Source organism: Lagenorhynchus albirostris, chromosome 2 (genome assembly GCF_949774975.1).
Source record: "Lagenorhynchus albirostris chromosome 2, mLagAlb1.1, whole genome shotgun sequence".
NCBI classification, from domain to species: Eukaryota; Metazoa; Chordata; class Mammalia; order Artiodactyla; family Delphinidae; genus Lagenorhynchus; species Lagenorhynchus albirostris.
The window spans coordinates 27,789,623-27,816,540 of record NC_083096.1 but is presented as its reverse complement, the minus strand read 5'-3'; the positions used below and the strand labels follow the sequence as shown (position 1 = coordinate 27,816,540).

The 26,918-nt window shown below is 36.5% G+C and overlaps 1 protein-coding gene across 9 annotated transcripts in view; it reads left to right on the top strand.

Annotated features, from left to right (window-relative positions):
* SDCCAG8 (SHH signaling and ciliogenesis regulator SDCCAG8) overlaps nucleotides 1-26,918 on the top strand; it is a 263,361-nt gene that overhangs the window by 8,807 nt on the left and 227,636 nt on the right. For all 9 annotated transcript variants that reach the window (XR_009536611.1, XR_009536605.1, XR_009536614.1 and 6 more), the window contains exons 2-5: nucleotides 5,122-5,274; nucleotides 5,962-6,044; nucleotides 14,890-15,003; nucleotides 24,866-24,991. Coding sequence is in view for 5 of the 9 variants with exons in the window: in XM_060128623.1 (XP_059984606.1) it covers nucleotides 5,122-5,274; nucleotides 5,962-6,044; nucleotides 14,890-15,003; nucleotides 24,866-24,991 (476 nt within the window). In the remaining 4 variants the exon portion in view is untranslated. The remainder of the gene's footprint in view (nucleotides 1-5,121; nucleotides 5,275-5,961; nucleotides 6,045-14,889; nucleotides 15,004-24,865; nucleotides 24,992-26,918) is intronic.

The following is a 26,918-nucleotide window of genomic DNA, read 5'->3' as shown; positions in this document are numbered from 1 at the left end:
GTTGGCGATCTGTATATCTTCTTTGGAGAAATGTCTGTTTAGGTCTTCTGCCCATTTTTGGATGGGTTGTTTTTTTGATATTGAGCTGCATGAGCTGCTTGCATATTTTGGAGATTAATCCTTTGTCAGTTGCTTCATTTACAAATATTTTCCCCCATTCTGGGGGTTGTCTTTTTGTCTTGTTTATGGTTTCCTTTGCTGTGCAAAAGCTTTTAGGTTTCATTAGGTCCCATTTGTTTATTTTTATTTCCATTTCTCTTGGAGGTGAGTCAAAAAGGATCTTGCTGTGATTTATGTCATAGAGTGTTCTGCCTATGTTTTCCTCTAAGAGTTTTATAGTGTCTGGCCTTGCATTTAGGTCTTTAATCCATTTTGAGTTTATTTTTGTATACAGTGTTAGGGAGTGTTCTAATTTCATTCTTTTAAATGTAGCTATCCAGTTTTCCCAGTGCCACTTATTGGAGAGGTTGTCTTTTCTCCATTGTATATTCTTGCCTCCTTTATCAAAAATAAGGTGACTATACGTGTGTGGGTTTATCTCTGGGCTTTCTATCCTGTTCCGTTGATCTATATTTCTGTTTTTGTGCCAGTACCATACTGTCTTGATTACTGTAGCTTTGTAGCATAGTCTGAAGTCAGGGAGCCTGATTCCTCCAGCTCTGTGTTTCTTTCTCAAGATTGCTCTGGCTCTTCGGGGTCTTTCGTGTTTCCGTACAAATTGTGAAATTTTTTGTTCTACTTCTGTGAAAAATGCCATTGGTAGTTTATAGGACATTCCATCCAAAACAACAGAATGTACTTTCTTCTCAAGTGCTCATGGAACATTCTCCAGGATAGATCATATCTTGGGTCACAAATTAAGCCTTGGTAAATTTAAGAAAATTTAAATCATATCAAGTATCTTTTCCAACCACAACACTATGAGACTAGATATCAATTACAGGAAAAACAAACTGTAAAAAATACAAACACATGGAGGCTAAACAATACGCTACTAGAAGAAATCAAAGAGGAAATCAAAAATACCTAGAAACAAATGACAATGAAAACAAAACCCAAAACAACCCAAAACCTATGGGATGCAGCAAAAGCAGTTTTAAGAGGGAAGTTTATAGCAATACAATCCTACCACAAGAAACAAGAAAAATCTCAAATAAACAGCCTAACCTTACACCTAAAGCCATTAGAGAAAGAAGAACAAAAACCCCCCAAAATTAGCAGAATGTAATTAAGTTTATATTCAGCCCATAGTTGGTGCTGGAGAGAAGAAACCAGGATGTATTGTGAAATGTCTTACTGTCCTCTCAGGAGAGAAGAGGAAATGAGTATTCTTTCCATCTCTCATTTATAGACAGATAAAGCTGTGCCCATTAACAGTGGGATAGGAAACCATAACTGGAACCTCCCGTCTAATCTGGTTTCCTTATATGAAAGCAGCAGATAACTGCATCTGGGGAACAGTGTTCTTAATAAGGATTATGGGGCCTTCAGTTGCAGTGGCTCCAGTTGGAGAGAAGTGTGGTTTTGTCTGTCTTGAAAGATCTGAGTGTTGTTATTCCTCAGGATTAATTCTGTTTGTCTGTTGCAGTGTATAATTATGTTAGTATGTATATATTTGAAAAACATGTAGCATGTTTAGAAATGTAGTATTGAAATGACTTTAAAATATCACTTCCCTCCTTAGTTTTAGTTTTAAGACACAGTTCTTAGAAATTCCTTGTCTTCATCTCTGATACTAACAACTAAAGCCACTCATTGCAAAAAACCCCTAACCTTGTGTAATCACTTTTCTTTGGGATGGTTGTTGAGTTCAATATATTACTATTTCACATAATACTATTTTCATAGTGCAATTTAACACATGGTCTTTGAATGTTAAAAATTCTAAAAGATGAAACAATATTAGGAAAGGGATTAAACGCGCTCATAAAGCTCTGCCATCATTGTAAGCTAATGAAAGAAGTCTACCTATAAGGATTTACAACTACACAATTTTTTTCAGATTTCCTTTCCTTTTCCTAATATCACTTATTAGTTTTTAGTCAGATTAGGTATAAATAAATAATTATCCTTTGTCTTATAGATGAAGTCATTTGGTGGCTCCACATAGCACACTTATAGTGTAATTCAAACCCTCTCTTTCCTTTTAATGGATGCAGCAAGGATAAGTGCTTTATTCATAGATTTCAGTGCATTAAGTCTAATGCTGTGTGAACTAAATTGCTTATCAAGTAACACTTTGATTTTCCTTTTTAACAAGTCTCTTTAGAAAATACTGAGTTATTGAAAAACTATTTTTGCTGCTTCTCATTTTACTAAAACCAGGAATGCATCTTATCTGGACTTTTTAAACTCATGAGGAGTAAAAGGAGACCAGGCTTGGTTAGTTATCAATTCCAAATTCCAGTCAGAGAAAGGTCTGCGTGGAAACAGGATTGACGTGGAGAAAATTGTAGTGGTAAATTCCCTGGGTCTCTTGTGTAGTTAGTAGTAGAATTTCACTGTTGAACCCTGACCTAAAAGACCTGTTTTCTTTAGTTTAATCAAGGTAGAAAATGAGTTGCTGTAAGTAGAGAACCTATATTAGAGATTTTGTAAGATAGAGAATATTTTTTTCTATTAAGTTATGGTTATTTTTTTCTGGTTTCAAACTTAAATTAATGAGCTTGGAGGAAGTATAATCTATGTTTCAAGGTCCTGTAGAATATATGTTTATAAATATATTTCCATCCATGATTGGTAATGAAAAGATGGCTGTTTTATAGCTTTTTTAGGGTTCCCATGTAGGTAACAAGGAATAGGAGCTTTTTCTCCTGAGTACACAAGACGAAATAGATATAATTGTCAAGGAAGGGCCTTGGTCAGAAGAAAGAGAGAACTTCATTGGCATCATTGTTATGTGTTCACTTCATTGGCATCATTGTTATGTGTTGCTCTGAATTAGGGAAAGTTTTTACTTAGAAAAAGATCTCCTCTGGGCTTCCCTGGTGGCGCAGTGGTTGAGAGTCTGCCTGCCGATGCAGGGGACACGGGTTCATGCCCTGGTCCGGGAAGATCCCATATGCCGCGGAGCGGCTGGGCCCGTGAGCCATGGCCGCTGAGCCTGCGCGTTCGGAGCCTGTGCACCGCAGCGGGAGAGGCCACAGCAGTGAGAGGCCCGCGTACCGCAAAAAAAAGATCTCCTCTGAAAATCTTAAGAATTATTTAGATAGAATCCATATGAAATAGATAATAGCTATACAGGAACTTGCATGGGAATTCATCTTTTTCTAACATAAATTTCTATGTTAGATATATGTAAATATTTGGTAAGTTTATGAATTAAAAATAACTTCCAAATACAGACGTCAAAATTTGAAAATGATGAGTGAAATCTGGGTTTCAGCTCTAATGTACAAGGAACATTTTTTTGTTATAGTTAATGTTTTCTAGATTGGAACTGGGGAATTTAATCATACGAGATTAGCAGAAATAACAAGTTTAAACCTGAAGAAATAACTGGACTTTAATTAATGAAATTACCAATTGATTGCCTGGTTCTCCAGTTGTCATACATGTAAAATATCCATAAAATGGGGTAGAATTATTAGTAATGTCATCACCAGTGTCATTAGTATATTATTATAGTATAGTATAATACTATAATATATAGTATATATATATAATATATATAATATATAATATAATATAGTATAGTATAGTATATTGTACAGTATAATATTATATATATAATATATATAATAATATATATTATATATATAATATATATAATAATATATAATATAATATAGTATAGTATAGTATATAGTACAGTATAATATTACTATATTAGTATAGTTCTGTTATTAATGTAAGACTTCGATCCTTTGCTGAAGATGTTTTTGGGTAAATATTTCACAGAATAATTATTTCAGTTATCTATTGCTGCTTAACAAGACACTCTAAAGCTTGATGGCAGAAAGCAACAAAGAAAAGCATTTGTAGTATCTCTCACAGATCTGTGGGTTAATTGGACTCAAGCTGGGCAGTTTTCGGGTCTCTTTCATGCCATTGTAGGTGGATGGCCTCTGGCGCTGGAGTCATCAGGAGACCACCGGGCTGTTAGTGGGGCTGGGCTTCTCTCCTTCTCCCTGTGTTGGTCTCAGGGGCTTTCCTTTCCACATGGCCTCTTCACAATCTCTCCAGCAAGGTAGCCAGACTTCCTACTTTGTTTGGCTTGGGGTTTACAAAAACCAGAGTTCCGAGAAGGTAGAAGCAGAAGCTACCAGATGTTTTAAAGACGTGACTGGTCTGGCGTGGTGTGCCTTCCATTGCATTCTCTTGGTTAGTGCAGGTTACAGGCCCACTGAGTTTCAACCTGGGAGAGGGCAAGGATGTGAGGCTGGGTCCTTTGGGGGCTATTTTTAGAGATGAACTACGAGAATAATATACCTTAAAATACTTCATTTTAGACTATTTATGTTAAGTATGTGCTAGTGAGTTTAAGTTTCAATTCTAGGGGTAGTCAGGTACACTAACCAAGAATTTCCATGTAAGATGTAGTCAGCCAGCAGTACGTAAGTACGACTATACTAGAGAGGCTGCCGCTATAAGCACGTCAGCTGTTCAGATCTTGATCAAAACTAGGCCAGGTAGTCATATGTCTCTTGCTGCTAGAGGGACATCTGGCCTACAGGGACAAGGAGGCCTCCTTGGGCAGGAACTTGGTGTGGTGGTGTCCCTTTTGCCAGTTTTGCCCACCCACCCCTCTCCAGAAGGGGTAGGGGAGTCTTAGGCATTGAGGGGTTAGGATAGTGCTTTCCCTGTGAGGCTGTTGTTTGGAGGAGTGGAGGGGGGAGAAGCTCTCCCATTCAGTCCTCCTCAGCAATAGAGCTATATATAGTGAATATCAATCACTGAGGTGTCAGGGACCTTAGAGATCATCAAGTCTAACTTCTAACCCATGAACTTAATCTCTTACTTCCTCTGGCATGTTCCTCAGCAAGCTAGAAACAAAACTATGCTTTTTTCCCCATGAAGTATCAGAAATGATTGCTTTTCCTTTAGAAATTGTCTTCTTGAGTCAGTGTACCTTTGGTCGCCCAGATTTCACTGGCCCTGATTTTCATCATGTTGTTACAGAACGTGCCAGTAGAAGCATTCACCAATTGAAATGTGCCCTGAGAGAAGGTGATGTCACTATTGGAGAAGACGTAATGGATCCTTCTTTTAGTACCAGTGTAGGAAATGAGGATGCTGGGAATGCCTGGCATGAACTGCAACACAGCCATGCTGGTGAGTGTGAACGTCAGTCCTGACCTGAATGACACACAGTGAATTCTTTAAACTCTGTACAGTAATGACTCCAGTCTATCCTTTACTGCTAGGATTTTAGTCGAGAAACACAAATCAGCTAATCTAATTCCCTTGCTTATTTTTTTTTCTTTGACTTCTCAATGCCTATAGGATGTCGTAGCAGTATTTCCTTAAGATGAATCCAATCTGCCTCTCTAGCCTCATTTTTCTGTTTTCCTTTCAACTGCCTATCTTTCAAGCCATGTTCTAATCATACCAACCTATGGCCATGCTTCTGTGCTTTGCATGAGCCACGCATTCTAACTGGATTTTTTCTCACCCTTTTCTGCTCGGTAATCTCCTGTTTATCCTTCACCGTATTGTCTTCTCTGTGAAAACAATTATGTGCTTCCTCTTCATAGCACTATGCATAGCTCTAGGTCTACCTAGAACTTATTATATAGTTTTTTATCTGTTAGTTATATCCCTCTTGCTCATAAGCAAGATTCTTAGCTCTTAAGTGGTAGAGGTTTTCTTGTTTGTCTTTGTGTCCCCAGTCAGTAGCACATTTTGTGGTGCATAATACATATTTAAACAATATTTGTTAGATCTATGGATGGATAGATGGGTGGTAATAAACCATGGATCTAAAATAAGGTGAATAAACCCATCGCTTTTGCTCCATAGTTAATCAACTCAAAGCTTTGCTATGCCAACAAGCAACTAAGGAAAGTGAGGTATCTCCAAGAAGACGAAAATTGTCCCCTTTGGTAAGTATCAGCTTTTGCAACCTGACAAAAGCATTATTTTTCTAACTATGTTTTAATTTTACTGTGTCATTTTAGTAGTACATATTGTAAACAGATTCTGAGCAGGGCCTGCTAATAGTGTAAAACGTTAAAAGAAATTATTTTCCCTCTGATTATTTTGGCTGAAGAAGAGAGACTTCCATGGCAGAGAGAATTCTGATTTTTTAATTTATTTTTTACTTGAAAAATGTGAGTGAGGAAATAGTTTGGAGAATTTACTTTGCAACTGTTAGCAAATATAAAAAAGAAACAATATATGGAAAAGATTAACCATTGCTTTTTTAGAGGGGCATATCTATATTTTATTATTTTTAGAATTTACTGTTTAATTCTAGCAGTCCTTTGTTTTACTCTTTTATGTAATCTTATTCTAAATTTTAAAATATATGGTTATAAAATTGTGTGATACGAGAAGCTGTACTCTGCTTCTTCTGAAGCTGTTTTCTATTGCTGTTGCTTTGACGGAGTGTATTATTTCTGACTGAAGCAATGTGATATAAAGCCTGAGATAGGTGTGAGGGCAGGGTGGGTGTGAGGGAAGGGTACTGTGAGGGAGGGTGGGTGTGAGGGAAGGGTACTGTGAAGGAAGGGTACTGTTGGGGAAAGGGTATATGTGAGGGAAGGATTTGGCCAGGTTTAAATGGTCAAAATAATAATCTAGGCTTTAGGTCTATCTAGGGTCTATTATGTACTTTCTCACAGGGTTTTTGTAATAATAAGATAAGATCATATATTTAAAATTCTTTAGAAACCTATGAAGTATGACACAAATGTAAAATGTCATAGCAACAATAACCACCTTGCATTTTCAATATCTGTGACAGTTGGATACCAAGGCTACATGCTGGAAACTTGGAGACACGTCAGTTTCCTTTACTCACAGCTGAAATGTCATAAAAGTACCCTTATATTAACACTTCATTCCAGCCTGACACATACTTTCATGTTTAATTCCCACTTTAGAGAAATGTACTACATACTCCTATTCAATATTTATAGGTATAAATTATAATTTTAAAAAAATACTTCATCATTCAGTGAATTTATTACTGTTGACACCTAGTTTCTAGAATGCTCTTAAGCACACATGGATGGAGTACTTTTAAGTCTAGTAGATTAAGTTGCTATATCTGTTGAATGCTTAGACATGCTTATTAGCATTTTAAAGATAAAACTGAGCAGTGATATTACAAACCTTATTGACTTCAAATAGGCAAGAAGACTCTCATCAAAATCATCAATTGTATATACCAATACGCAGGTCTATTTGTATTGGAGCTATGTGAAAGAATGGAACTTAGACTCTAAATGTATATGACCTACATGTGATGATTATAAGCCATAACCATAATAAGTAGCTTTTGAAGACGTTACCCTTTAGAATGCAGTTTCATAGCCAATATGACATATGAAAAATATGTGGCTGTATTGATAGTGAAACTGAGGCAGTGTTGAGATAGAAAATGTCTAAACATTATTACTTGTTATTTTAAAATGTGGACATCCAGATTATAATAAACCCTTCAAAGTATATACAAGTTATTTCATATGGAGATTTTCCATATGACATAAGCTTGTTTTTAATTTTCACATTGACTATCCCCTATATACACATAATAATAATTCATATTTGCCTATGTACCGAACCCCTTTCTATTAATATTAATTATTATAATTAGTTCCTTTCTACTTAACACAGATAATTCATTTAATTAAAGTCTCTTTGGTTTTTAAATTTATTAAATATTCCCAGAAGCAAAGCTCTACTGAATTATTCTGCCATGGGAGCTTGTATTTCATCATTTATAGGAATTTCTGCTGGATTGAAAAACAAAATGATTGTGTGTCTCATCTCAAGCTTTCCTCTGGGTTCATCTAACTGGTTGAACCTCATTTTCCCTTTCCTCTCTTCCTCTTTTCTTTAAATAATATCATCGTATGATGTATGATTTATAAACCATTTTACAATCATTTTAGGATAAGGTAAGGTGTACATTAAAAAATCAATTCCAGGACTGCTGCAGAAGTAAAGAGAATAAACACTTTTTATGACGTCTCTTCATTGAGTCCTCAGTGCAGCGTATCTCAGTTTTTGTACGTATCTGCTTTGGCACTCTAGTCTTGGAGGCTCCAGAACAGCAGAGTCTCAAATTGCCTTGAGTACTAGGGTCAAAAATAAAAAATCAGGTTTTGCTAACGTACTCCTTAGTAGAGAGAATTTTACCTTACTGACACACATTTGGCACATTTGTCTAAAGAATCCCTCCTTCAGGCAGCTTGTTCTGCAATTTTAGCTAGCAGTCCTCTTCTATGGTGGTTTCTTGAAGAGCTGTCCCTTTATCTCAGAATTACTGAATAGGATATCACATTTTCAGATGGTTCAAATAGGCAGTTCATCCCAGCCAATTATACTACTCCAGCATTTTGCCATTTGCCATATGCTTTTTACAACCACTTTCACTGTCCATCTTTAAAAAATGATATTCATATCCCTCATTCTTATCTATTTGTGGAATTTATAGGTGAAGAAATAAATACTATTAGCCACATTGTGATCTAGTCTATGTTTTTGTAAATTATTTTTTATACAGCAGATTCTTATTAGTTATCTATTTTATACATATTAGTGTATATATGACTGTCCCAGTTTCCAAATTCATCACCCGCCTTTCCCCCCATTGGTGTCCATAAGTTTGTTCTCTACATCTGTGTCTCTATTTCTGCCTTGCAAACCGGTTCATCTGTACCATTTTTCTAGATTCCACATATATGTTTTAATATACGATATTTGTTTTTCTCTTTCTGACTTACTTCACTCTGTATGACAGTCTCTAGGTCCATCCACGTCTCTACAAATGACCCAATTTCATTCCATTATAAGGCTAATATTCCATTGTATATATGTACCACATCTTCTTTATCCATTCGTCTGTCGATGGGCATTTAGGTTGCTTCCATGACCTGGCTATTGTAAATAGTGCTACAATGAACGTTGGGGTGTGTGTGTCTTTTTGAATTATGGGTTTCTCTGGGTATACGCCCAGTAGTAGGATTGCTGGGCCATATGGTAATTCTATTTTTAGTTTTTTAAGGAACCTCCTTACTGTTCTCCATAGTGGCTGTATCAATTTACATTACCACCAACAGTGCAAGAGGGTTCCCTTTTCTCCACACCCTCTCCAGCATTTGTTGTTTGTAGATTTTATGATGATGCCCATTCTAACCAGTGTGACATGATACCTCATTGCAGTTTTGATTTGCATTTCTCTAATAAGTAGTGATGTTGAGTAGCTTTTCATGTGCCTCTTGGCATGCTGTATATCTTCTTTGAAGGAATGTCTGTTTAGGTCTTCTGACCATATTTTGATTGGGTTGTTTGTTTTTGTAATGTTGAACTGCATGAGCTGTTTATATATTTTGGTGATTAATCCTTTGTCCGTTGATTTGTTTGCAAATATTTTCTCCCATTCTGAGGGTTGTCTATTCGTCTTGTTTATAGTTTCCTTTGCTGCACAAAAGCTTTTAAGTTTCATTAGGTCCCATTTGTTTATTTTTGTTTTTATTTCCATTACTCTAGGAGGTGGGTCAAAAAGGATCTTGCTGTGATTTATGTCAAAGAGTGTTCTTCCTATGTTTTCCTCTAAGAGTTTTATAGTGTCCGGTCTTACATTTAGGTCTTTAATCCATTTTGAGTTTATTTTTGTGAATCGTGTTAAGGAGTGTTCTAATTTCATTCTTTTACATGTAGCTGTCCAGTTTTCCCAGCACCACTTATTGAAGAGACTGTCTTTTCTCCATTGTATATCCTTGCTTCCTTTGCCAGAGATTAGGTGACCATAGGTGCATGGGTTTCTCTCTGGGCTTTCTATCCTGTTCCATTGATATATATTTCTGTTTTTGTGCCAGTACCATATTGTCTTGATTACTGTAGCTTTGTAGTGTAGTCTGAAGTCAGGGAGTCTGATTCCTCCAGCTACGTTTTTTTCCCCTCAAGATTGCTTTGGCTATTTGGGGTCTTCTGTGTCTCCATACAAATTTTAAGATTTTTTGTTCTAGTTCTGTAAAAAATTGCCATTGCTAATTTGATAAGGATTGCATTGACTCTGTAGACTGCTTTGGGTAGTACAGTCATTGTCACAATGTTGATTCTTCCAATCCAAGAACATGGTATATCTCTCCATCTGTTTGTATCATCTTTAATTTCTTTCATCAGTGTCTTATAGTTTTCTGCATACAGGTCTTTTGTCTCCTTAGGTAGGTTTATTCCTAGGTATTTTCCTTTTGTTGCAATGGTGAATGCGATTGTTTCCTTAATTTCTCTTTCTGATCTTTCGTTGTTAGTGTGTAGAAATGCAATTTCTGTGCATTAATTTTGTACCCTGCAACTTTACCAAATTCACTGATTAGCTCTAATAGTTTTCTGGTGGTATTTTTAGGATTATCTATGTACAGTATCATGTCCTCTGCAAACACTGACAGTTTTACTTCTTCTTTTCCAATTTGTATTCCTTTTATTTCTTTTTTTTCCTCTGATTGCCATGGCTAGGAGTTCCAAAACTATCTTGAATAATAGTGGCAAGAGTGGACATCCTTGTCTTGTTTCTGATCTTAGAGGACATGCTTTCAGTTTTTCACCATCAAGAATGATGTTTGCTGTGGGTTTGTCATATATAGCCTTTATTATGTTGAGGTAGTTTCCCTCTATGCCCATTTTCTGGAGAGTTTTTATCATAATGGGTGTTGAATTTTGTCTTAAGCTTTTTCTGCATCTATTGAGATGATCATATGGTTTTTATTCTTCAGTTTGTTAATATGGTATGTCACATTGATTTGAGTCTATTGAAGAATCCTTGCATCCATGGATAAATCCCACTTGATCACCGTGTATGATCCTTTTAATGTGTTGTTGGATTCTGTTTGCTAGTATTTTGTTGAGGATATTTGCATCTATGTTCATCAGTGATATTGGTCTGTAATTTTCTTTTTTTGTAGTATCTTTGTCTGGTTTTGGTATCAGAGTGATGGTGGCCTTGTAGAATGAGTTTGGGAGTGTTCCTTCCTCTGCAGTTTTCTGGAGGAGTTTGAGAAGGACAGGTGTTAGCTCTTCTCTAAATGTATGATAGTATTTACCTGTGAAGCCATCTGGTCCTGGGCTTTTGTTTGTTGGAAGATTTTAAATCACAGTTTCAATTTCATTACTTGTGATTGGTCTGTTCATATTTTCTGTTTCTTCTGGTTCAGTCTCAGAAGTTTGTGCTTTTCTAAGCATTTGTCCATTTCTTCCAGGTTGTCCATTTTATTAGCATACTTTTGCTTGTACTAGTCTTTGATGATGCTTTGTATTTCTGCAGTGTCTGTTGTAAGTTCTCCTTTTTCGTTTCTAATTTTATTGATTTGAGTCTTCTCCCTCTTTTTCTTGATGAGTCTGGCTAAAGGGTTATCAATTTTGTTCATCTTCTCAAAGAACCAGCTATTAGTTTTATTGATCTTTGCTATTGTTTTCTTTGTTTCTATTTCTGCTCTGATCTTTATGATTTCTTTCCTTCTACTAACTTTGGGTTTTGTTTGTTCTTCTTTCTCTAGTTCCTTTAGGTGTAAGGTTAGATTGTTTATTTGAGATTTTTCTTGTTTCTTGAGGTAGGATTGTATTGCTATAAACTTCCCTCTTAGAACTGCTTCTGCTGCATCCCATCTGTTTTGGATCATCGTGTTTTCATTGTCATGTATCTGTAGGTGTTTTTTAACTTCCTTTTTGATTTCTTCAGTGATCTCTTGGTTATTTAGTAACATATGGTTTAGCCTCCATATGTTTGTGTTTTTTATGTTTTTTCCCTGTAATTTATTTCTAATCTCATAGTGTTGTGGTAGGAAAAGATGCTTGATATGATTTCAATTTTCTTAAATTTACCAAGGCTTGATTTGTGACCCAAGATGTGATCTATCCTGGACAATATTCCATATGCACTTGAAAAGAAAGTGTATATTGTTGTTTTTGGATGGAATGTCCTATAAATATCAATTAAATCTAACTGGTCTATTGTGTCATTTAAAGCTTGTGTTTCCTTATTAATTTTTTGTCTGGATTATTTGTCCATTGGTGTATGTGTGATGTTAAAGTCCCCCAATATTAGTGTGTTACTGTCAATTACCTCTTTTATAGCCATTAGCATTTGCTTATGTATTGAGGTGCTTCTATGTTGGGTGCATATATATTTATAATTGCTATATCTTGGATTGATCCCTTGATCATTATGTAGTGTCCTTTCTTATCTCTTGTAACATTCTTCATTTTAAAGTCTTTTGATCTGATACAAGTGTTGCTACTCCAGCTTTCTTTTGATTTCCATTTGCATGGAATATCTTTTTCCATCCCCTCACTTTCAGTCTCTATGTGTCCCTAGGTCTGAAGTGCATCTCTTGTAGACAGCATATATACTAGTCTTGTTTTTGTATCCATTCAATCAATCTGTGTCTTTTGGTTGGAGCATTTAATCCACTCACATTTAAGGTAATTATTGATATGTATGTTCCTATTACCATTTTCTTAATAGGTCCTTTTCTTCTCCTGAGTGAGATCCTTGCTAGGTAGAGTATCTGAGTGAGATCCTTGCTAGGTAGAGTAATCTTGGTTGTAGTTTCTTCCCTTTAATCACTTTAAGTATATCTTGCCACTCCTCTCTGGCTTGTAGAGTTTCTGTTGAGAAATCAGCTGTTAACCTTATGGGAGTTCCCTTGTGTGGTTTTTTTTTCTTTTTTGGTTTTTTTGGCTGCATTGGGTCTTCATTGCTGCATGCGGGCTTTCTCTAGTTGCGGTCTGCGGGGACTACTCTTCACTGTGTGCGGGCTTCTCCTTGTGGTGGCTTCTCTTCTTGCAGAGCACAGGCTCTAGGCATGTGGGCTTCAGTATTTGTAGCATGAGGGCTCAGTAGTTGTGGCTTGAGGGCTCTAGAGTGCCAGCTCAGTAGTTGTGGCGCATGGGCTTAGCTGCTCCACAGCATGTTGGATCTGCCTAGACCAGGGCTTGAACCCATGTCCCCTGAATTGGCAGGCAGATTCTTAACCACTGTGCCACCAGGGAAGCTCCCCTTGTATGTTATTTGTTGTTTTTCCCTTTTTGCTTTTAATAATTTTTCTTTGTCTTTAATTTTTGTCAATTTGATTACTGTGTGTCTCAGTGTGTTTCTCCTTTGGTTTATCCTGCCTGGGACTCTGCGCTTGCAGGACCTGGGTGTTTCCTTTTCCATGTTAGGGAAGTTTTCCACTATAATCTCTTAATATATGTTCTCGGGTCCTTTCTCTCTCTCTTCTCCTCTGGAACCCCTATAATGCGAATGTTGGTGCATTTAATGTTGTCCCAGGGGTCTCTTAGGCTGTCTTCATTTCTTTTTATTCTTTTTTCTTTATTCTGTTCAATGGCAGTGAATTCCATCATTGTCTTCCAGGTCACTTATCTGTTCTTCTGTCTCAGTTTTCCTTCAATTGATTCCTTCTAGTGTGTTTTTCATTTCAGTTATTGTATTATTCATCTCTGTTTTTTGTTGTTTAATTCTTCTAGATGTTTGTCCTTTAATTCTTATAGGTCTTTGTTAAACATTTCTTGCATCTTCTTGATCTTTGCCTCCATTCTTTTTCTGATGTCCTGGATCACCCTCACTATGATTATTCTGAATTCTTTTTCTGGAAGGTTGCCTATTTCCACTTCGTTTAGTTGTTTTTCTGGGGTTTTATCTTGTTCCTTCATCTGGTACATAGTCCTCTGCCTTTTCATTTTGTCTATCTGTGAATGTGGTTTTCATTCCACAGGCTGCAGGATTGTAGTTCTTCCTGCTTCTGCTGTATGCCCTCTGGTGGATAAGTCTATCTAAGAGGCTTGTGCAGGCTTCCTGATGGGAGGGACTGGTGGTGGGTGGAACTGGGTGTTGCTCTGGTGGGCAGAACTCAGTAAAACTTTAATCCGCTTGTCTGCTCATGGGTGGGTCTGAGTTCCCTCCCTGTTGGCTGTTTGGCCTGAGGCGACCCAGCAGTGGGGGCTACAGGCTCTTTGGTGGGGCTAATGGCAGACTCCGGGAGGGCTCATGCCAAGGAGTACTTCTCAGAACTTCTGCTGCCAGTGTCCTTGTCCCTTCAGTGAGCCACAGCCACCCCCCGCCTCTGCAGGAGACCCTCCAACACTAGCAGGTAGGTCTGGTTCAGTCTCCTGTGGGGTCACTGCTCCTACCCCTGGGTCCTGATGCACACTACTTTGTGTGTGCCTTCCAAGAGTGTATTCTCTGTTTCCCCCAGTCCTGTCGAAGTCCTGCAGTCAAATCCTGCTAGCCTTGAAAGTCTGGATCTCTGGGAATTCCTCCTCCCGTTGCTGGAACGGGAGGAAGGAATCTAATGGGAAGGGTTGGGAAGCCTGACGTGAGGCTCAGAACCTTCACTCCAGTGGATGGACTTCTGTGGTATACGTGTTCTCCCGTTTGTGAGTCCCCCACCCCACGGTTATGGGATTTGGTATTATTGTGATTGCGTCCCTCCTACTGTCGCATTGCAGCTTCTCCTTTGTCTTTGGATGTGGAGTATCTGTTTTGGTGAGTTCCAGTGTCTTCCTGTGGATGATTTTTCAGCAGTTAGTTGTGATTCCGGTGCTCTTGCAAGAGGGAGTGAGTGCACGTCCTTCTACTCTGCCATCTTGAAGCAATCTCCCTAGTCTATGTTTATACTATGTTTATATGACATCAGTGCTAAATTGAGTATGGAGATGGTATTAAATGATTCTTTGCTAAATCCAAACATGCTTCATTTGTTTTTATTTTTGCCTTAGAAATCATCAGAATATGAGGAAACTGATATGCCTGCCCTACACAATTTTGTTCCCATCATCAGTGACCAGTCTCAATACATTCATCATTTAGAGGCAGAAGTCAAGTTCTGTAAGGTAAGTTTCTCATTAAAAATTTAAGCCAACCTAAATTAAAGTTGATATTAATAATGCCTTGTGTGAAAATTTGCTATTATTAGTCATGTTTATAGCAATACATTGACAGTTGCCATCTTTATATGATTGAAAAGACTGATGTGTAATAGGAGCTTCTCGGGCTTGGGAATGATACTCCTGACTATGCCATTTCTGAATACTTAATTTCCCAGTAGTCTATAACTATGTCTAATATTTTGATAATATTCTCTCATGTTTCAGAATTTTTCCTTTCCACCCTGTTTACTTTAGCCCAGCTTATGGCAAATGCTTTGGAATAGTAATACCAATCATTCTCCCACACTTATCAACCTATTGAAATTGTTGTGCAGCAAGTAGGGAATCTAAGCAGTAGATTAAATCTACCCCATGTCAGTGTAAAGGTTCTTACCTTGACTTTGAATACAGATAGCTCATGGGGGTATTGATACTTATGATCAAGAAACCAGATGTGTCACCTATGGCTTGTAACACTAGATGTTACATATTGCATGACTGTATGAACTTTAGTAATGTCTTTAATGCCATTGCAGCCTTTCTGCCTTCCCAAAGTATGTTAGTGTTTTAGTTTTTTGGTTTTTTTTTTAATATCAATGCATCAGATCATATGATATTTTTATAGGAGTTACTGATATCTTTTTTATCAGTATTATATGTATTATATTTTCAATGTTTGGCTACTCTTGCAAGGTGTAAGTCTGATAGGTAACTTAAGAAATTGAGTTTTCAAGGGAGTTTCCTGATCTTAACATGTCATTTTCTCTTTGTTCTTGAGGATACAATCATTATTATACAAGTATTCTTGGATTACCAGAAAAGCTGAAATAATATCCTAGGACTCAGTCCATTAATAAGCTTCTGTTAATTCCTAAAATGCTGTGGGTAAAACTTAAGAATATTGTAGGGGAAATAAAAGTTTAGCTCTGCCCTCGTAGTGTCTTTGGTTGGGCCTTAAAATTAAATTGACATAAGGCAGATTAACAGGATGAAAGGATACCCATTTATTTAATGCAGGATTTATGTGACATGGGAGCTTTCATAAGGAAGTGAAGACCCAAAGAAGTGGTGAAACCTAAATGTTTTTATACTTGGTTGAACAAAGAGAGGCAGCTGTGGAAGTGTAACTAAAATATGTGGGGAGGTAAAGAAGATGAGTTCTTTTAACAAGGTCTGTTTGTACAGATTTCTCTCAGCCTCTACTTCTTGTCTCTGGTGATAAGAATGTTTTTTTCTTCCTGGTGTAGGGAGAGCATCTTTCACATGAGAGTTTTATTCCTGCTTTCAGGAGGAAAAGGGGAAGTCAGAGCACTCTTCTTGTACCTGCTGTTTTTCACGTGCCTTAGCTCAAGATAATTCTTCCAAAGTGACATATTAGGGGATGGCAGATTCTGCCACTCTGCAATATACATCATAATAAACTTACCATCTAGTTGAGAGCACTGTTACCTATGAGGACCATAGCAGCCCAGTAGAAGATATAGTGTAGCCGTTTATTTTGTGGTATAAACTGTAATTATAATGAGAGAAGAAGGTTACTAAAAGCTAGGGTCTTTGGGGATGTTTTTATGGGAGAGAATAGTCTTAAGGTGTAGGATCATTAGATCAGCAGAAGGGAGATGAACGAATTTCAAAGAAAAAACAGCAACAATGAAAGAATATATTCAGGATGAATATGATTTATTTATGGGGGACATGAGGCATCTATTCTAAATTCTTACAATGGAGGATATCTCTTAGAAATAATTAAAATAATGCTGAACTGATAAAATGGAAGATTACAAAATCCTTGAAAGTCAGACAGAGTATAAATATGATACATTTTTACAAGTGAGTAAGATAATGAAAGTACTTTTTAAGGGCCTATTAGTTTGATTAATTAATAGACTTTATTTTTTAGATCAATTTTAGGTTTACAGAAAAGTTGAATGGAAAGTACATAGAGTTCCCTTGTACTCCCATGTACTTTATAGCTCCCCAGCAGTTTCCCCTGTTATTTTCATCATGCATCAGTGTAGTAAAATTGTTTGTTACAATTGATGAGCCAATATTATTACATTATTATTTACTAAATTCCTCAGTTTACATTAGTGTTCACTCTTTGTGTTTTATATTCTATAAGTTTTAAAAAACATATAATGACATATACCCACCATTACAGTAGCATACAGAATAATTTCACTGCCTTAAATATCATCTGCACTCTGCTTATTTATCCCTTCCTACCTGCTAAACCCCTGGCAACCACTGATCTTTTTACTGTCTCCATAGTTTTGCCTTTTCCAGAATGTCATATAGTTGGAATCATACAGTTTTGTAGCCTTTTCAGATTGGCTTCATTGAGTTCATAATATACATTTAAGTTTCCTTCATGTCTTTTCATGGCTTGATAGCTCATTTCTTTTTATCACTGAGTAATATTCCATTGTATGTGTATAGCATAGTTTGTTTATCCATTCACCCATTGAAGGAAATCTCTCTTGCTTCTAAGTTTTGGCAACTATGAATAAAGCTACTGTAAACATTTGTGTAGAGGTTTTGTGTGGACATAAAGTTTTTACTCATTTGGGTAAATACCACAAGAATACCACTCTTATTCTTCTTCTAGCTGTTTGATTATTTTGTGTTTTACATTTAGATCTATGCTCCATTTTTTTTTTTTTTTTTTTTGCGGTACGCAGGCCTCTCACTGTTGTGGCCTCTCACGTTGCGGAGCACAGGCTCCAGACGCGCAGGCTCAGCGGCCATGGCTCATGGGCCCAGCCACTCCGCGGCATGTGGGATCTTCCCGGACTGGGACACGAACCCCTGTCCCCCGCATCGGCAGGTGGACTCTCAACCACTGTGCCACCAGGGAAGCCCCTATGCTCCATTTTGAGTTAATATTTGTGAGGGTATAAGATCTGTGTCTAGATTTATTTAAATTTTTTTTTTACATGTAGATATCCATCTGTTTCAGCATCATTTTTTGAAAAGACTATCTACATTGAATTAGCCTTATTCCATGTTAAAGATCAGTTAACTGTACTTGTGTAAGTCTATTTCTGGGCTCACCATTCTGCTTCATTGATCTATTGGTCAGTTCTTTCACAAATACCATACTGTCTTTTTTTTAAATTTATTTATTTTTCATTTATTTATTTTTGGCTGCATTGGGTCTTCTTTGCTGCACATGGGCTTTCTCTAGTTGCAGCAAGCAGGGGCTACTCTTCATTGAGGTGTGCGGGCTTCTCACTGCAGTGGCTTTTCTTGTTGCAGAGCACGGGCTCTAGGCATGCAGGCTTCAGTAGTTGTAGCACGCAGGCTCAGTAGTTGTGGCTCGCGAGCTCTAGAGTGCAGGCTGAGTAGTTGTGGTGCACTGGCTTAGTTGCTCCGTGGCATGTGGCATCTTCCCGGACCAGGGCTCGAACCCGTGTCCCCTTCATTGGCAGGTGGATTCTTAACCACTGTGCCACCATGGAAGTCCCACACTGTCTTGATTATTGGAGCTTTATAGTAAGTCTTGAGGTCTAGTAGTGTCAATCTTCCAATTTCGTTCTTTTCCTTCAATATCATGTTGGCTGTTCTGGGTCTTTTGCCTCTTTATATAAATTCTAAAATCAATCTGTAAATATCTACAAACTAACATTCTGGAATTTTGATTGAGATTGTATTGAAATCTATCAAGTTAGGAGGAGGTGATATTTTGACAATATTGAATCTTCCTATCCATGTACATGGAATATCTCTCCATTTATTTAGATATTCCTTGATGTCTTCATCAGAGTTTTGCAGTTTTATTCTTATAGATCTTATACATATTTTGTGCAGTTTATACCTGCATATTTCATTTTTTCGTGTTAATGTAAATGGTATTGTGATTTTAATTTCAAATACCAATTACTCATTACTAATATGTAAGAAAACAATTGACTTTTGTATATTAACGTTGTAATCTGCAACCTTGCTATAATCACTTATTTTAGCAGTTTATTTTTGATTCTTTGAGATTTTCTTCATAGACAATAATGTCATCTGTGAAAAATACAGCTGTCTTTTTAAAAAATTTCTTCTTGTATAGCTTCTATTTTCTCTTCTTGCCTTATTGTATTAGCTAGGACTTCTAATATGATGTTGAATAGGAATGATGAGAGGTGACATCATTGTCTTATTCTTTTTTTTTTAACATCTTTATTGGGGTATAATTGCTTTACAATGGTGTGTTAGTTTCTGCTTTACAACAAACTGAATCAGTTATACATATACATATGTTCCCATATCTCTTCCCTCTTGCGTCTCCCGCCCTCCCACCCTCCCTATTCCACCCCTCCAGGCGGTTACAAAGCACCGAGCCGATATCCCTGTGCCATGCGGCTACTTCCCACTAGCTGTCTACCTTACTGTCTTATTCTTGATCTTAGTAGGAAGCCATCTATTGTCTCACCGTGAAGTACAATGTTAGCTGTGGGTTATTTGTAGATGTTCTTTATTGAACTGAAGATGTATTTCCTTTATGCCTAGTTCACTGAAGTTTTTACCTTGAATGGCTCCTGGATTTTGTTACTTGCTGTTTTTGCATCTATTGATATGATCCTATGATTTTTTTTCTAGCTTGTTGAATTATGTTATTTGATTTTGAAATATTGAGCCAGACTTGCATAGGTAGATTAAATTCCATTTGGTCCTGTTGTATAATTCTTTTTGTACATTGTGGGATTTGATTCACTAATATTTTGATGAGGATTTTTGCATCTGTATTCATGAGATATTTTGGTCTGTAGTTTTTCATTCCTATAGTGTCTTCACCCGGTTTGGGTAGTAGGGTAATGCTGACTTCATAGAATAAGTTAGGAAGTATTTCCTCTGGTATTTTATAGAAGATATTTTACAGAATTGGTCTCATTTGTTCCTTAAATGTTTAACAGAATTCACCAGTGAACCAATGTTGGGCCTGGTGCTTTCTGTTTTGAAAGATTATTAATTATTTATTCAATTTCTTTAATAGATATAGTCCTATTCAGATTAACTGTTTCTCCTTTTGTGAGTTTTGGTAGATTGTGTTTTTCAAGGGGTTGGTTCATTTTCTCCAGGTTATCAAATTATGGATATACAGTTGTTCATAATATTCCTTTATTATCCTTTTAACATCCATAGGATCTGTAGTGGTATCGTTTCTGATATTAGTAATCTGTGTCTTCTCTCTTTTTTTCTTAGTTAGCCTGGCTAGAGTCTAATCAATTTCATTGATCATTTCAATGACCAAGCTTTTGGCTTTGTTGCTTTTCTCTGTTGATTTCCTGTTTTTAATTTCATTTATTTCTACCCTAATTTTTTTTATCTTTTCTTCTGCTTACTGTGGATTTAATTTGGGTTTTTTTGTTGTTGTTTGTTTGTTCGTTTTAGTTTCCTGAGAGTATTGATTTGAAATCTTTATTCTTTTCTAATATTTTTCCCTAATTTAGTTTCATCTCACAAATTTCGATTTGTATTTTCATTTTTGTTGAGTTCAAAATATTTTCAGGGCTTCTCTGGTGGCGCAGTGGTTGAGAGTCTGCCTGCCGATGCAGGGGACACGGGTTCGTGCCCCGGTCCTGGAAGATCCCACATGCCACGGAGCGGCTAGGTCCGTGAGCCATGGCCGCTGAGCCTGCGCCTCCGGAGCCTGTGCTCCGCAACCGGAGAGGCCACAACAGTGAGAGGCCTGCGTACCGCAAAAAATATATATATGTATTTTCAGTTTATTTCTTGAGATTTTGTTCTTGACCCATATATATTTAGAAGAGTGTTGTTTAACCACCACATATATTAGGAGTGTTCCAGCTGTCTTTCTGTTATTGATTTCTAGTTTAATTCCATTATGGTCTGATAACATACTTTGTGTGATTTCTATTCTTTTTAATTTGTTAACATATGGTTTTAGGCCACAGAATATGGTATGTCTTGGTGAACGTTCTGTGTTAGCTTGAGAAGAATGTGTATTTTGTTGTTGTTGGATGAAGTAGTATATAAATGTCAATTGGATCCAGTTGATTAATGGTGCCATTCAGTTCAACTGTGTCCATACTGGTATTTTGCCAGTCTGCCAGATCTGTCAATTACTGATAGAGGGATATTGAAATCTCCAACTGAAATAGTAGATACATCTGTTTCTCCTTACAGTTCTATCAGTTTTTGCCTTATGTATTTTGATGGTCTTTTGTTAGGCACACACACATTAGGATTATTATGACTTCTTGGAACATTGACCTGTTTATCAATATGTCATGCCTCTTTATTATCCCTGATATTTTTTTCCTTAGTATGAAGTCTGCTTTGTCTGAAATTAATACAGCTACTCAAGCTTTCTTTTGATTTATGTTAGCGTAGTATGTCTTTCTCCATCCCTTTACTTTTAAAGTATCTGTGTCTTTAGATTTAAAGCAGGCATCTTGTAGACAACATGTATTTGGGTCTTATTTTTTCTGACAGTCTGTCTTTTCATTGGTATAGTCAGATCATGGATGTTTAATGTGATTATTGATATAGTTGGATATCTATCATACCTACCATATTTGTTACTGTTTTCTATTCATTGCCCTTGTTCTTTCTTTCTTTTTTTTGTCCTCCACTTGTTTTTTCTGCCATCTCTGGTTTTGAGTGACCATGTTATATGATTGCATTTTTCTCCTCTCTTAGCATATCAGTTGAACTTCTTTTTTTTTTTTTTAACTTTTTTAAGTGGTTGGCCTTGAGTTTGCAGTTACATTTACCACTACTCTAAGTCTACTTTCAATGAGCACTTCAGGGGTTGGGAAAGTTCCTTATAACAGGGTTCCCAGTTCCTCCCTCCTGACCCTTATGCACTGCTGTCATTCATTTCAATTATCCATAAGCTATGATCACTACACACACTATTGCTAATATGATACTGAACAAACTGTTACCTGTTAGATCAATTAACATTAAGAAAAATAAAATATTTTACTTTATCTCCATATGTGCCTTCTCAAATGCTCTTTCTTTCCTTATGTAGATCTGAGTTTATAACCTAAATAAATTTCCTACTTTCTGAAGAACTTCTTGTAACATTTCTTGCAAGGCAGGTCTACCAGAGACAAATTTCCTAATTTTTGGTTATCTGAGAAAGTCTTTATTTTTCCCTCACTTTTGAAGGTTGGTATCACTGAATACAGAATTCTAGGTTGGTGGGGTTTTTATCTTTCAAAACTTTAAATATTCCATTGCACTCTATCCATGCTTGCATAGTTTCTGAAGAGTAGCTGATATAATTCTCATCATTGCTTCTTGATAGGTAAGGGTATTTTTTTCTCTGACTTCTTTAAAGAATTTCTCTTTGTCTTTGATTTTCTGCAGTTTGAATATGCTCTTCCTGGGTGTGGATTTTTTATTTTTATCTTGCTCAGTGTTCTCTGAGCTTCTTGGATCTGTGGTTTGGTGCTTATAATTAATTTTGGGAAATTCTCAGTAATTATTGCTTCACATATTTCTTTTCCTTTTTTATTGTTCCACAATTCTTGGATATTCTCTTCTTTTTCATTCTTTTTCTTCTTTTCATTTCAGTTTGAGAAGTTTCTGTTGACAGTTCTTCAAGCTCACTGATTCTTTCCTTGGTTGTGTCCAGTCTAGGGACTTCCCTGGTGGTCCAGTGATTAAGACTCTGTGCTTCCACTGCACGGGGTGCAAGTTCGATCCCTGGTTGGGGAACTAAGATCCTTCATGCCATGTGGCATGACCAAAAAAATAGGGGGAAAAAAAGAAACGTTGTGTCCAGTCTATTAATGAGCCCATCAAAGGCAATCTTCATTTCTACTACAGTGTTTTTGATTTCCAGCATTTTGATTTTTTTCTTAGTTTCCATTACCCATCTGTTCTTGCATGTAGACAACTTTTTCCATTTGACCCTTTAGCATGTTAATCATAATTATTTTAAACTCTCCATCTGGTAATTCCAACATCTCTGCTATATCCAAGACTGGTTCTATGCTTGCTTAGCCTCTTGCATCTGTGCTTTAAGTCTTTTAGTATGCCTTCTAATTTTTTGTTGAATGTTGGACATGATGTACTGAGTAAAAGGAACTGAGGGAAATATGCATTTAGTGTGAGGTTTTTTGTTTGTTGTAGGAGTTAGACTGTGTTTACTGTTTGCTGTTAGTATAGGTGTTAGAGGCTAAAATTTCCTCTAGTGTCCTGGTTTTTGTCTCCGCTGTTGTCTTTGGGCTTCCCTTGAGAATTCTTCTTAAATACATTCTGAGATGTGCAGTTATTTTAGTGTATTCCCTTGTTATGATATAAGAGCCCTTTTGATGTGGTGGTAGGGTATGGGAGTATGGGGAGCATTTTGTAGTCCTATGATTAGGTCTCAGTCTTTTAGTGACCCTGTGCCCCTTGGCTATGTCCTTCACAAGTGTTTCTCAGTCTCCCCCTCCCCTTAAGTGAGATGGCAAGGCTAGGAAGCTGGAGTTGGTTTTTTTCCCTTCCCCTAGGTCACTTAGGTTCTGAAAAAAAAAATGGTTTTTAGGCTCTGGTAAGATAGTTTCTCTTGAAGCAGGCCTGGTTAAAAAGAACAGAATGCTTTTTGGTTACTTTTCTTCTCCTACTGAAGGAAGCAGGAGGGGGATTTTCTCTAGTTTTTGCTGTAAGAACCTGGTAGTGTCATATAAAAGTGTAGGAGACACCTTCCCCCCAGAGACTGGGTCCTCCTGGAGTTTAACTCAAACTGGTCTACACTAAGCTTCCAGCATTTCATCAATTACTTTATTGATATATTTTTCTACCCTGGCACTGGTTCCCCCAGAAGTTTCTGCGCTGGTAGATTGTGGTTCTCAGGAGTGCCTGTCTGTCTTTCCATTTTGAGGGATAATAGTTTTCCCTGTGACCTTAATTCTCTGATGGATCTAAGAAGAGTCGTTGATTTTTCAGTTTGTTCAGCTTTTTTTCTTATTGTGAAGATGGGAGTGATGTCTTCCAAGCTGCTTATATGTCAGACCAACAACTGGAAGTATGCAATGTTTGTTTAATTACAGTTTTCAATTACAGCTTTGACTTTTTTTCTGAATAAAATAGTTGAATGGAATTTTCATATATTGTACAATAGTTTTTTGCACAACCAGTATAATAAAAAATGATTGCACAATTATATTGGTAATGAAGATTAAGTTAAGTATTGTACCATCAATATATCAATATTTTTCACATTTTTTTAGGGTGAGATGTAACTTGATAGCTTTTCTAATTGCTATATACTGGTAATTCTTTATATTATGCCCTGCACGGCCAAGGAAACACTCTTTAAGAGCTCTCCACCAAACAATTTCACTCATAATTTCCTTCCATCTGGCTAGCAGTTCATGATATTCATTGTAACTTTCCTTGCCTTTCTATCTCAGTGTCCTCTATTATCTATGTAGTCCTCTGTCAATTTTCAACAAGTTATTGGCATTTGATCAAGAATAATAATCTTACCTTATTTTTCAGCAGTCTACCTCATTCTTAAAAGTCTTTTAGATAAACCTTTTAATTAAAGCATTTCTGTAAGCCTGCAAAAAATTGTCAGAAACCACGCAGTCCTGTGATATGGCCATTAGCAGGTCCTCTACTATCTTCCCCTAGCCTTCTCTTTGTTAACTAATGCTTGAGTTTCTTTCCTTGTCTAGGTGTAATTATAATATTTCTGAAAAGGGGTAGACAGCATCAGTCTTCCATGCTTTATATCATATTGGATCATCTAGTAATCAACAAAAAAAAGCACTACTTAAAATTGCTTAATGTATGCAGTCCACAAGTGGCATTTCTTAAAATAAAAGAAAAAATGCTTAATGTATTTGTTTTTTGTTTCTGGTTTTTATAGGAGGAACTCTCTGGAATGAAAAATAGGGTACAAGTAATTGTGCTTGAAAATGAAAGGCTCCAACAAGAGCTGAAATCTCAAAGGCAAGAGGAAACAATGAGGGAACAAACACTTCTGGATGCATCTGTGAGCATTTATTTAAACGGTTAAACTAAAATACATAGTTTGAATGTTGCCTCCTACCCTTTCCCCCTGCCTTCTTAACTGCATAGATTTTTTTTCTGGCAGTTCGGCAGAAGTGCTATGCTGGTATTCACTTGGGGCCTCAAAAATTAAAATTCACTATTTTAATTTATTGGTGGAATGAATCCTCAAATGAAATGATGTAGTGATGCCTAATATCCACTTCAGTTTCCTTTCTGAGCATACCATTTATGTTTTTTCCATATGGAAAGAGCAGGTCTGAAAGCAGGGAGTATGTAATATAGGAAGGACTTGGTTAAATCCAGCAACTGTTCAGAACTGTAGCTTAGATTTCTGTTGTATTTCTCTAAATTTTCTTTGAACTTTCAATTCCAGTAAGTCTAGTTAGCATGGTGTAGCAGGAAGAACACTGACCTGAGGGTCCAAGATTCAAAATGTTAATCTTCCCATTGTCCCTAACAAGCTGGGTGTTGAACAAGTAATTTTATGGGACTTTCAAGCATGAAACCTCATGAGTCCTCTGTTTATTTATTGGCTTTTGAGAAATTCACCAATATTAGCAGTTCTTAATCTTTAATGTGAATGACAGTCACTTGGGATGTTTGCTGACAGTGCAGATCCTGGGCTTCATTCCCTGAGAGTCTGATTCAGTTGGTCTGGGCTAAGTCTTTGAGTTAAAAATATGAATTATTAGCAAGCTGCCAAAGTGAGTCTAGTATCAGTGGAGCACATTTTGAGGAACAGAGAATTAGATGATCTCTATAATTCTGTGACATAAAATTTTTATGATGATATTTAAATAAAGTTTAAGCTTAATATCTTTTTATGAATTATCAGAGATACTTTTGCCTTAAAAATGTTTTTTACTCTTTTGCTATGGGATGTAGTTAATCACAGCTTATATTATTATATTAGTAATATTAGTACTTAAAAATTTCATCTTAGTTTCTTATTATTTTGGTGTCAATTTGAAAATGATATAACCTTATAGAAAGTACTTAGAAGTAAGTTCATTTTTAAAATAAGTATATTCTTTTGCTTTTCCTCCAAATATACAGCGAACAGTGACTCAGTTATTCATAGTCTTCAATATTTATACAATGGAAAGAAGTGGAAGATGGGGAAGTGAAATAAGAAAGGAAATTAGGCAGACAAGTGAATCAGAGGGCAAGAGAAGTGAGTAATGCAAAAGGGGAAGGAAATGATGGTAAACGCTCACATGCTTTGCCATGTGAACAAAGGAAACTTGCTAAAGAAAACTACAGATATACAGATTATAGAAAGGATAAAGTTGTAGAGAGGTTTTTGTTTAAACATTCACATGAGCTAAAACATAGTGCTAATATTGAAACGGTTGTTGCAGATGTGTCAGGTGACCTTGATATCTATTTTAATATTAGTCTTCTGTGTTATTTTGTTGTTACAGAATTGTTGCCCCCACTTTTTACTTGTGTAGGTGAATTGAGGCATTTCAGCAACCTATGCATGGTGTTGTATTGAGAGTTTTGAGGTAAATGAAACTATTTAGAATATCTTGAATATAAACAGATCAAGAGATATTATCTTCTTTTTTTTCTGCACTCTTTTTAATGAGCCTATTACCATGTTGATGGTAAATCTTGCCAAAGTTGTTGGCAGATTTGAATATATATTTTCAAAGTTTCTTAATGCTTTCTTTGGAAAAACAATTGAGATAGTTATATAGTAATCATTAGTATTTATTGATGACTACGTGGCTGTGATATGCCAGGTACCGTATCAAGTACTTTCTTTACATTATATTATTTCCATTTTATGATAGCCACACAAGGCAGGTGTTGTTATATCTGTTTTCAGGTGATTAAATTAAGGTACACAGCAGTTAAGTAACCAAAGCAACTGGTCTAATGTCACAAAGCTGGGACTCAAA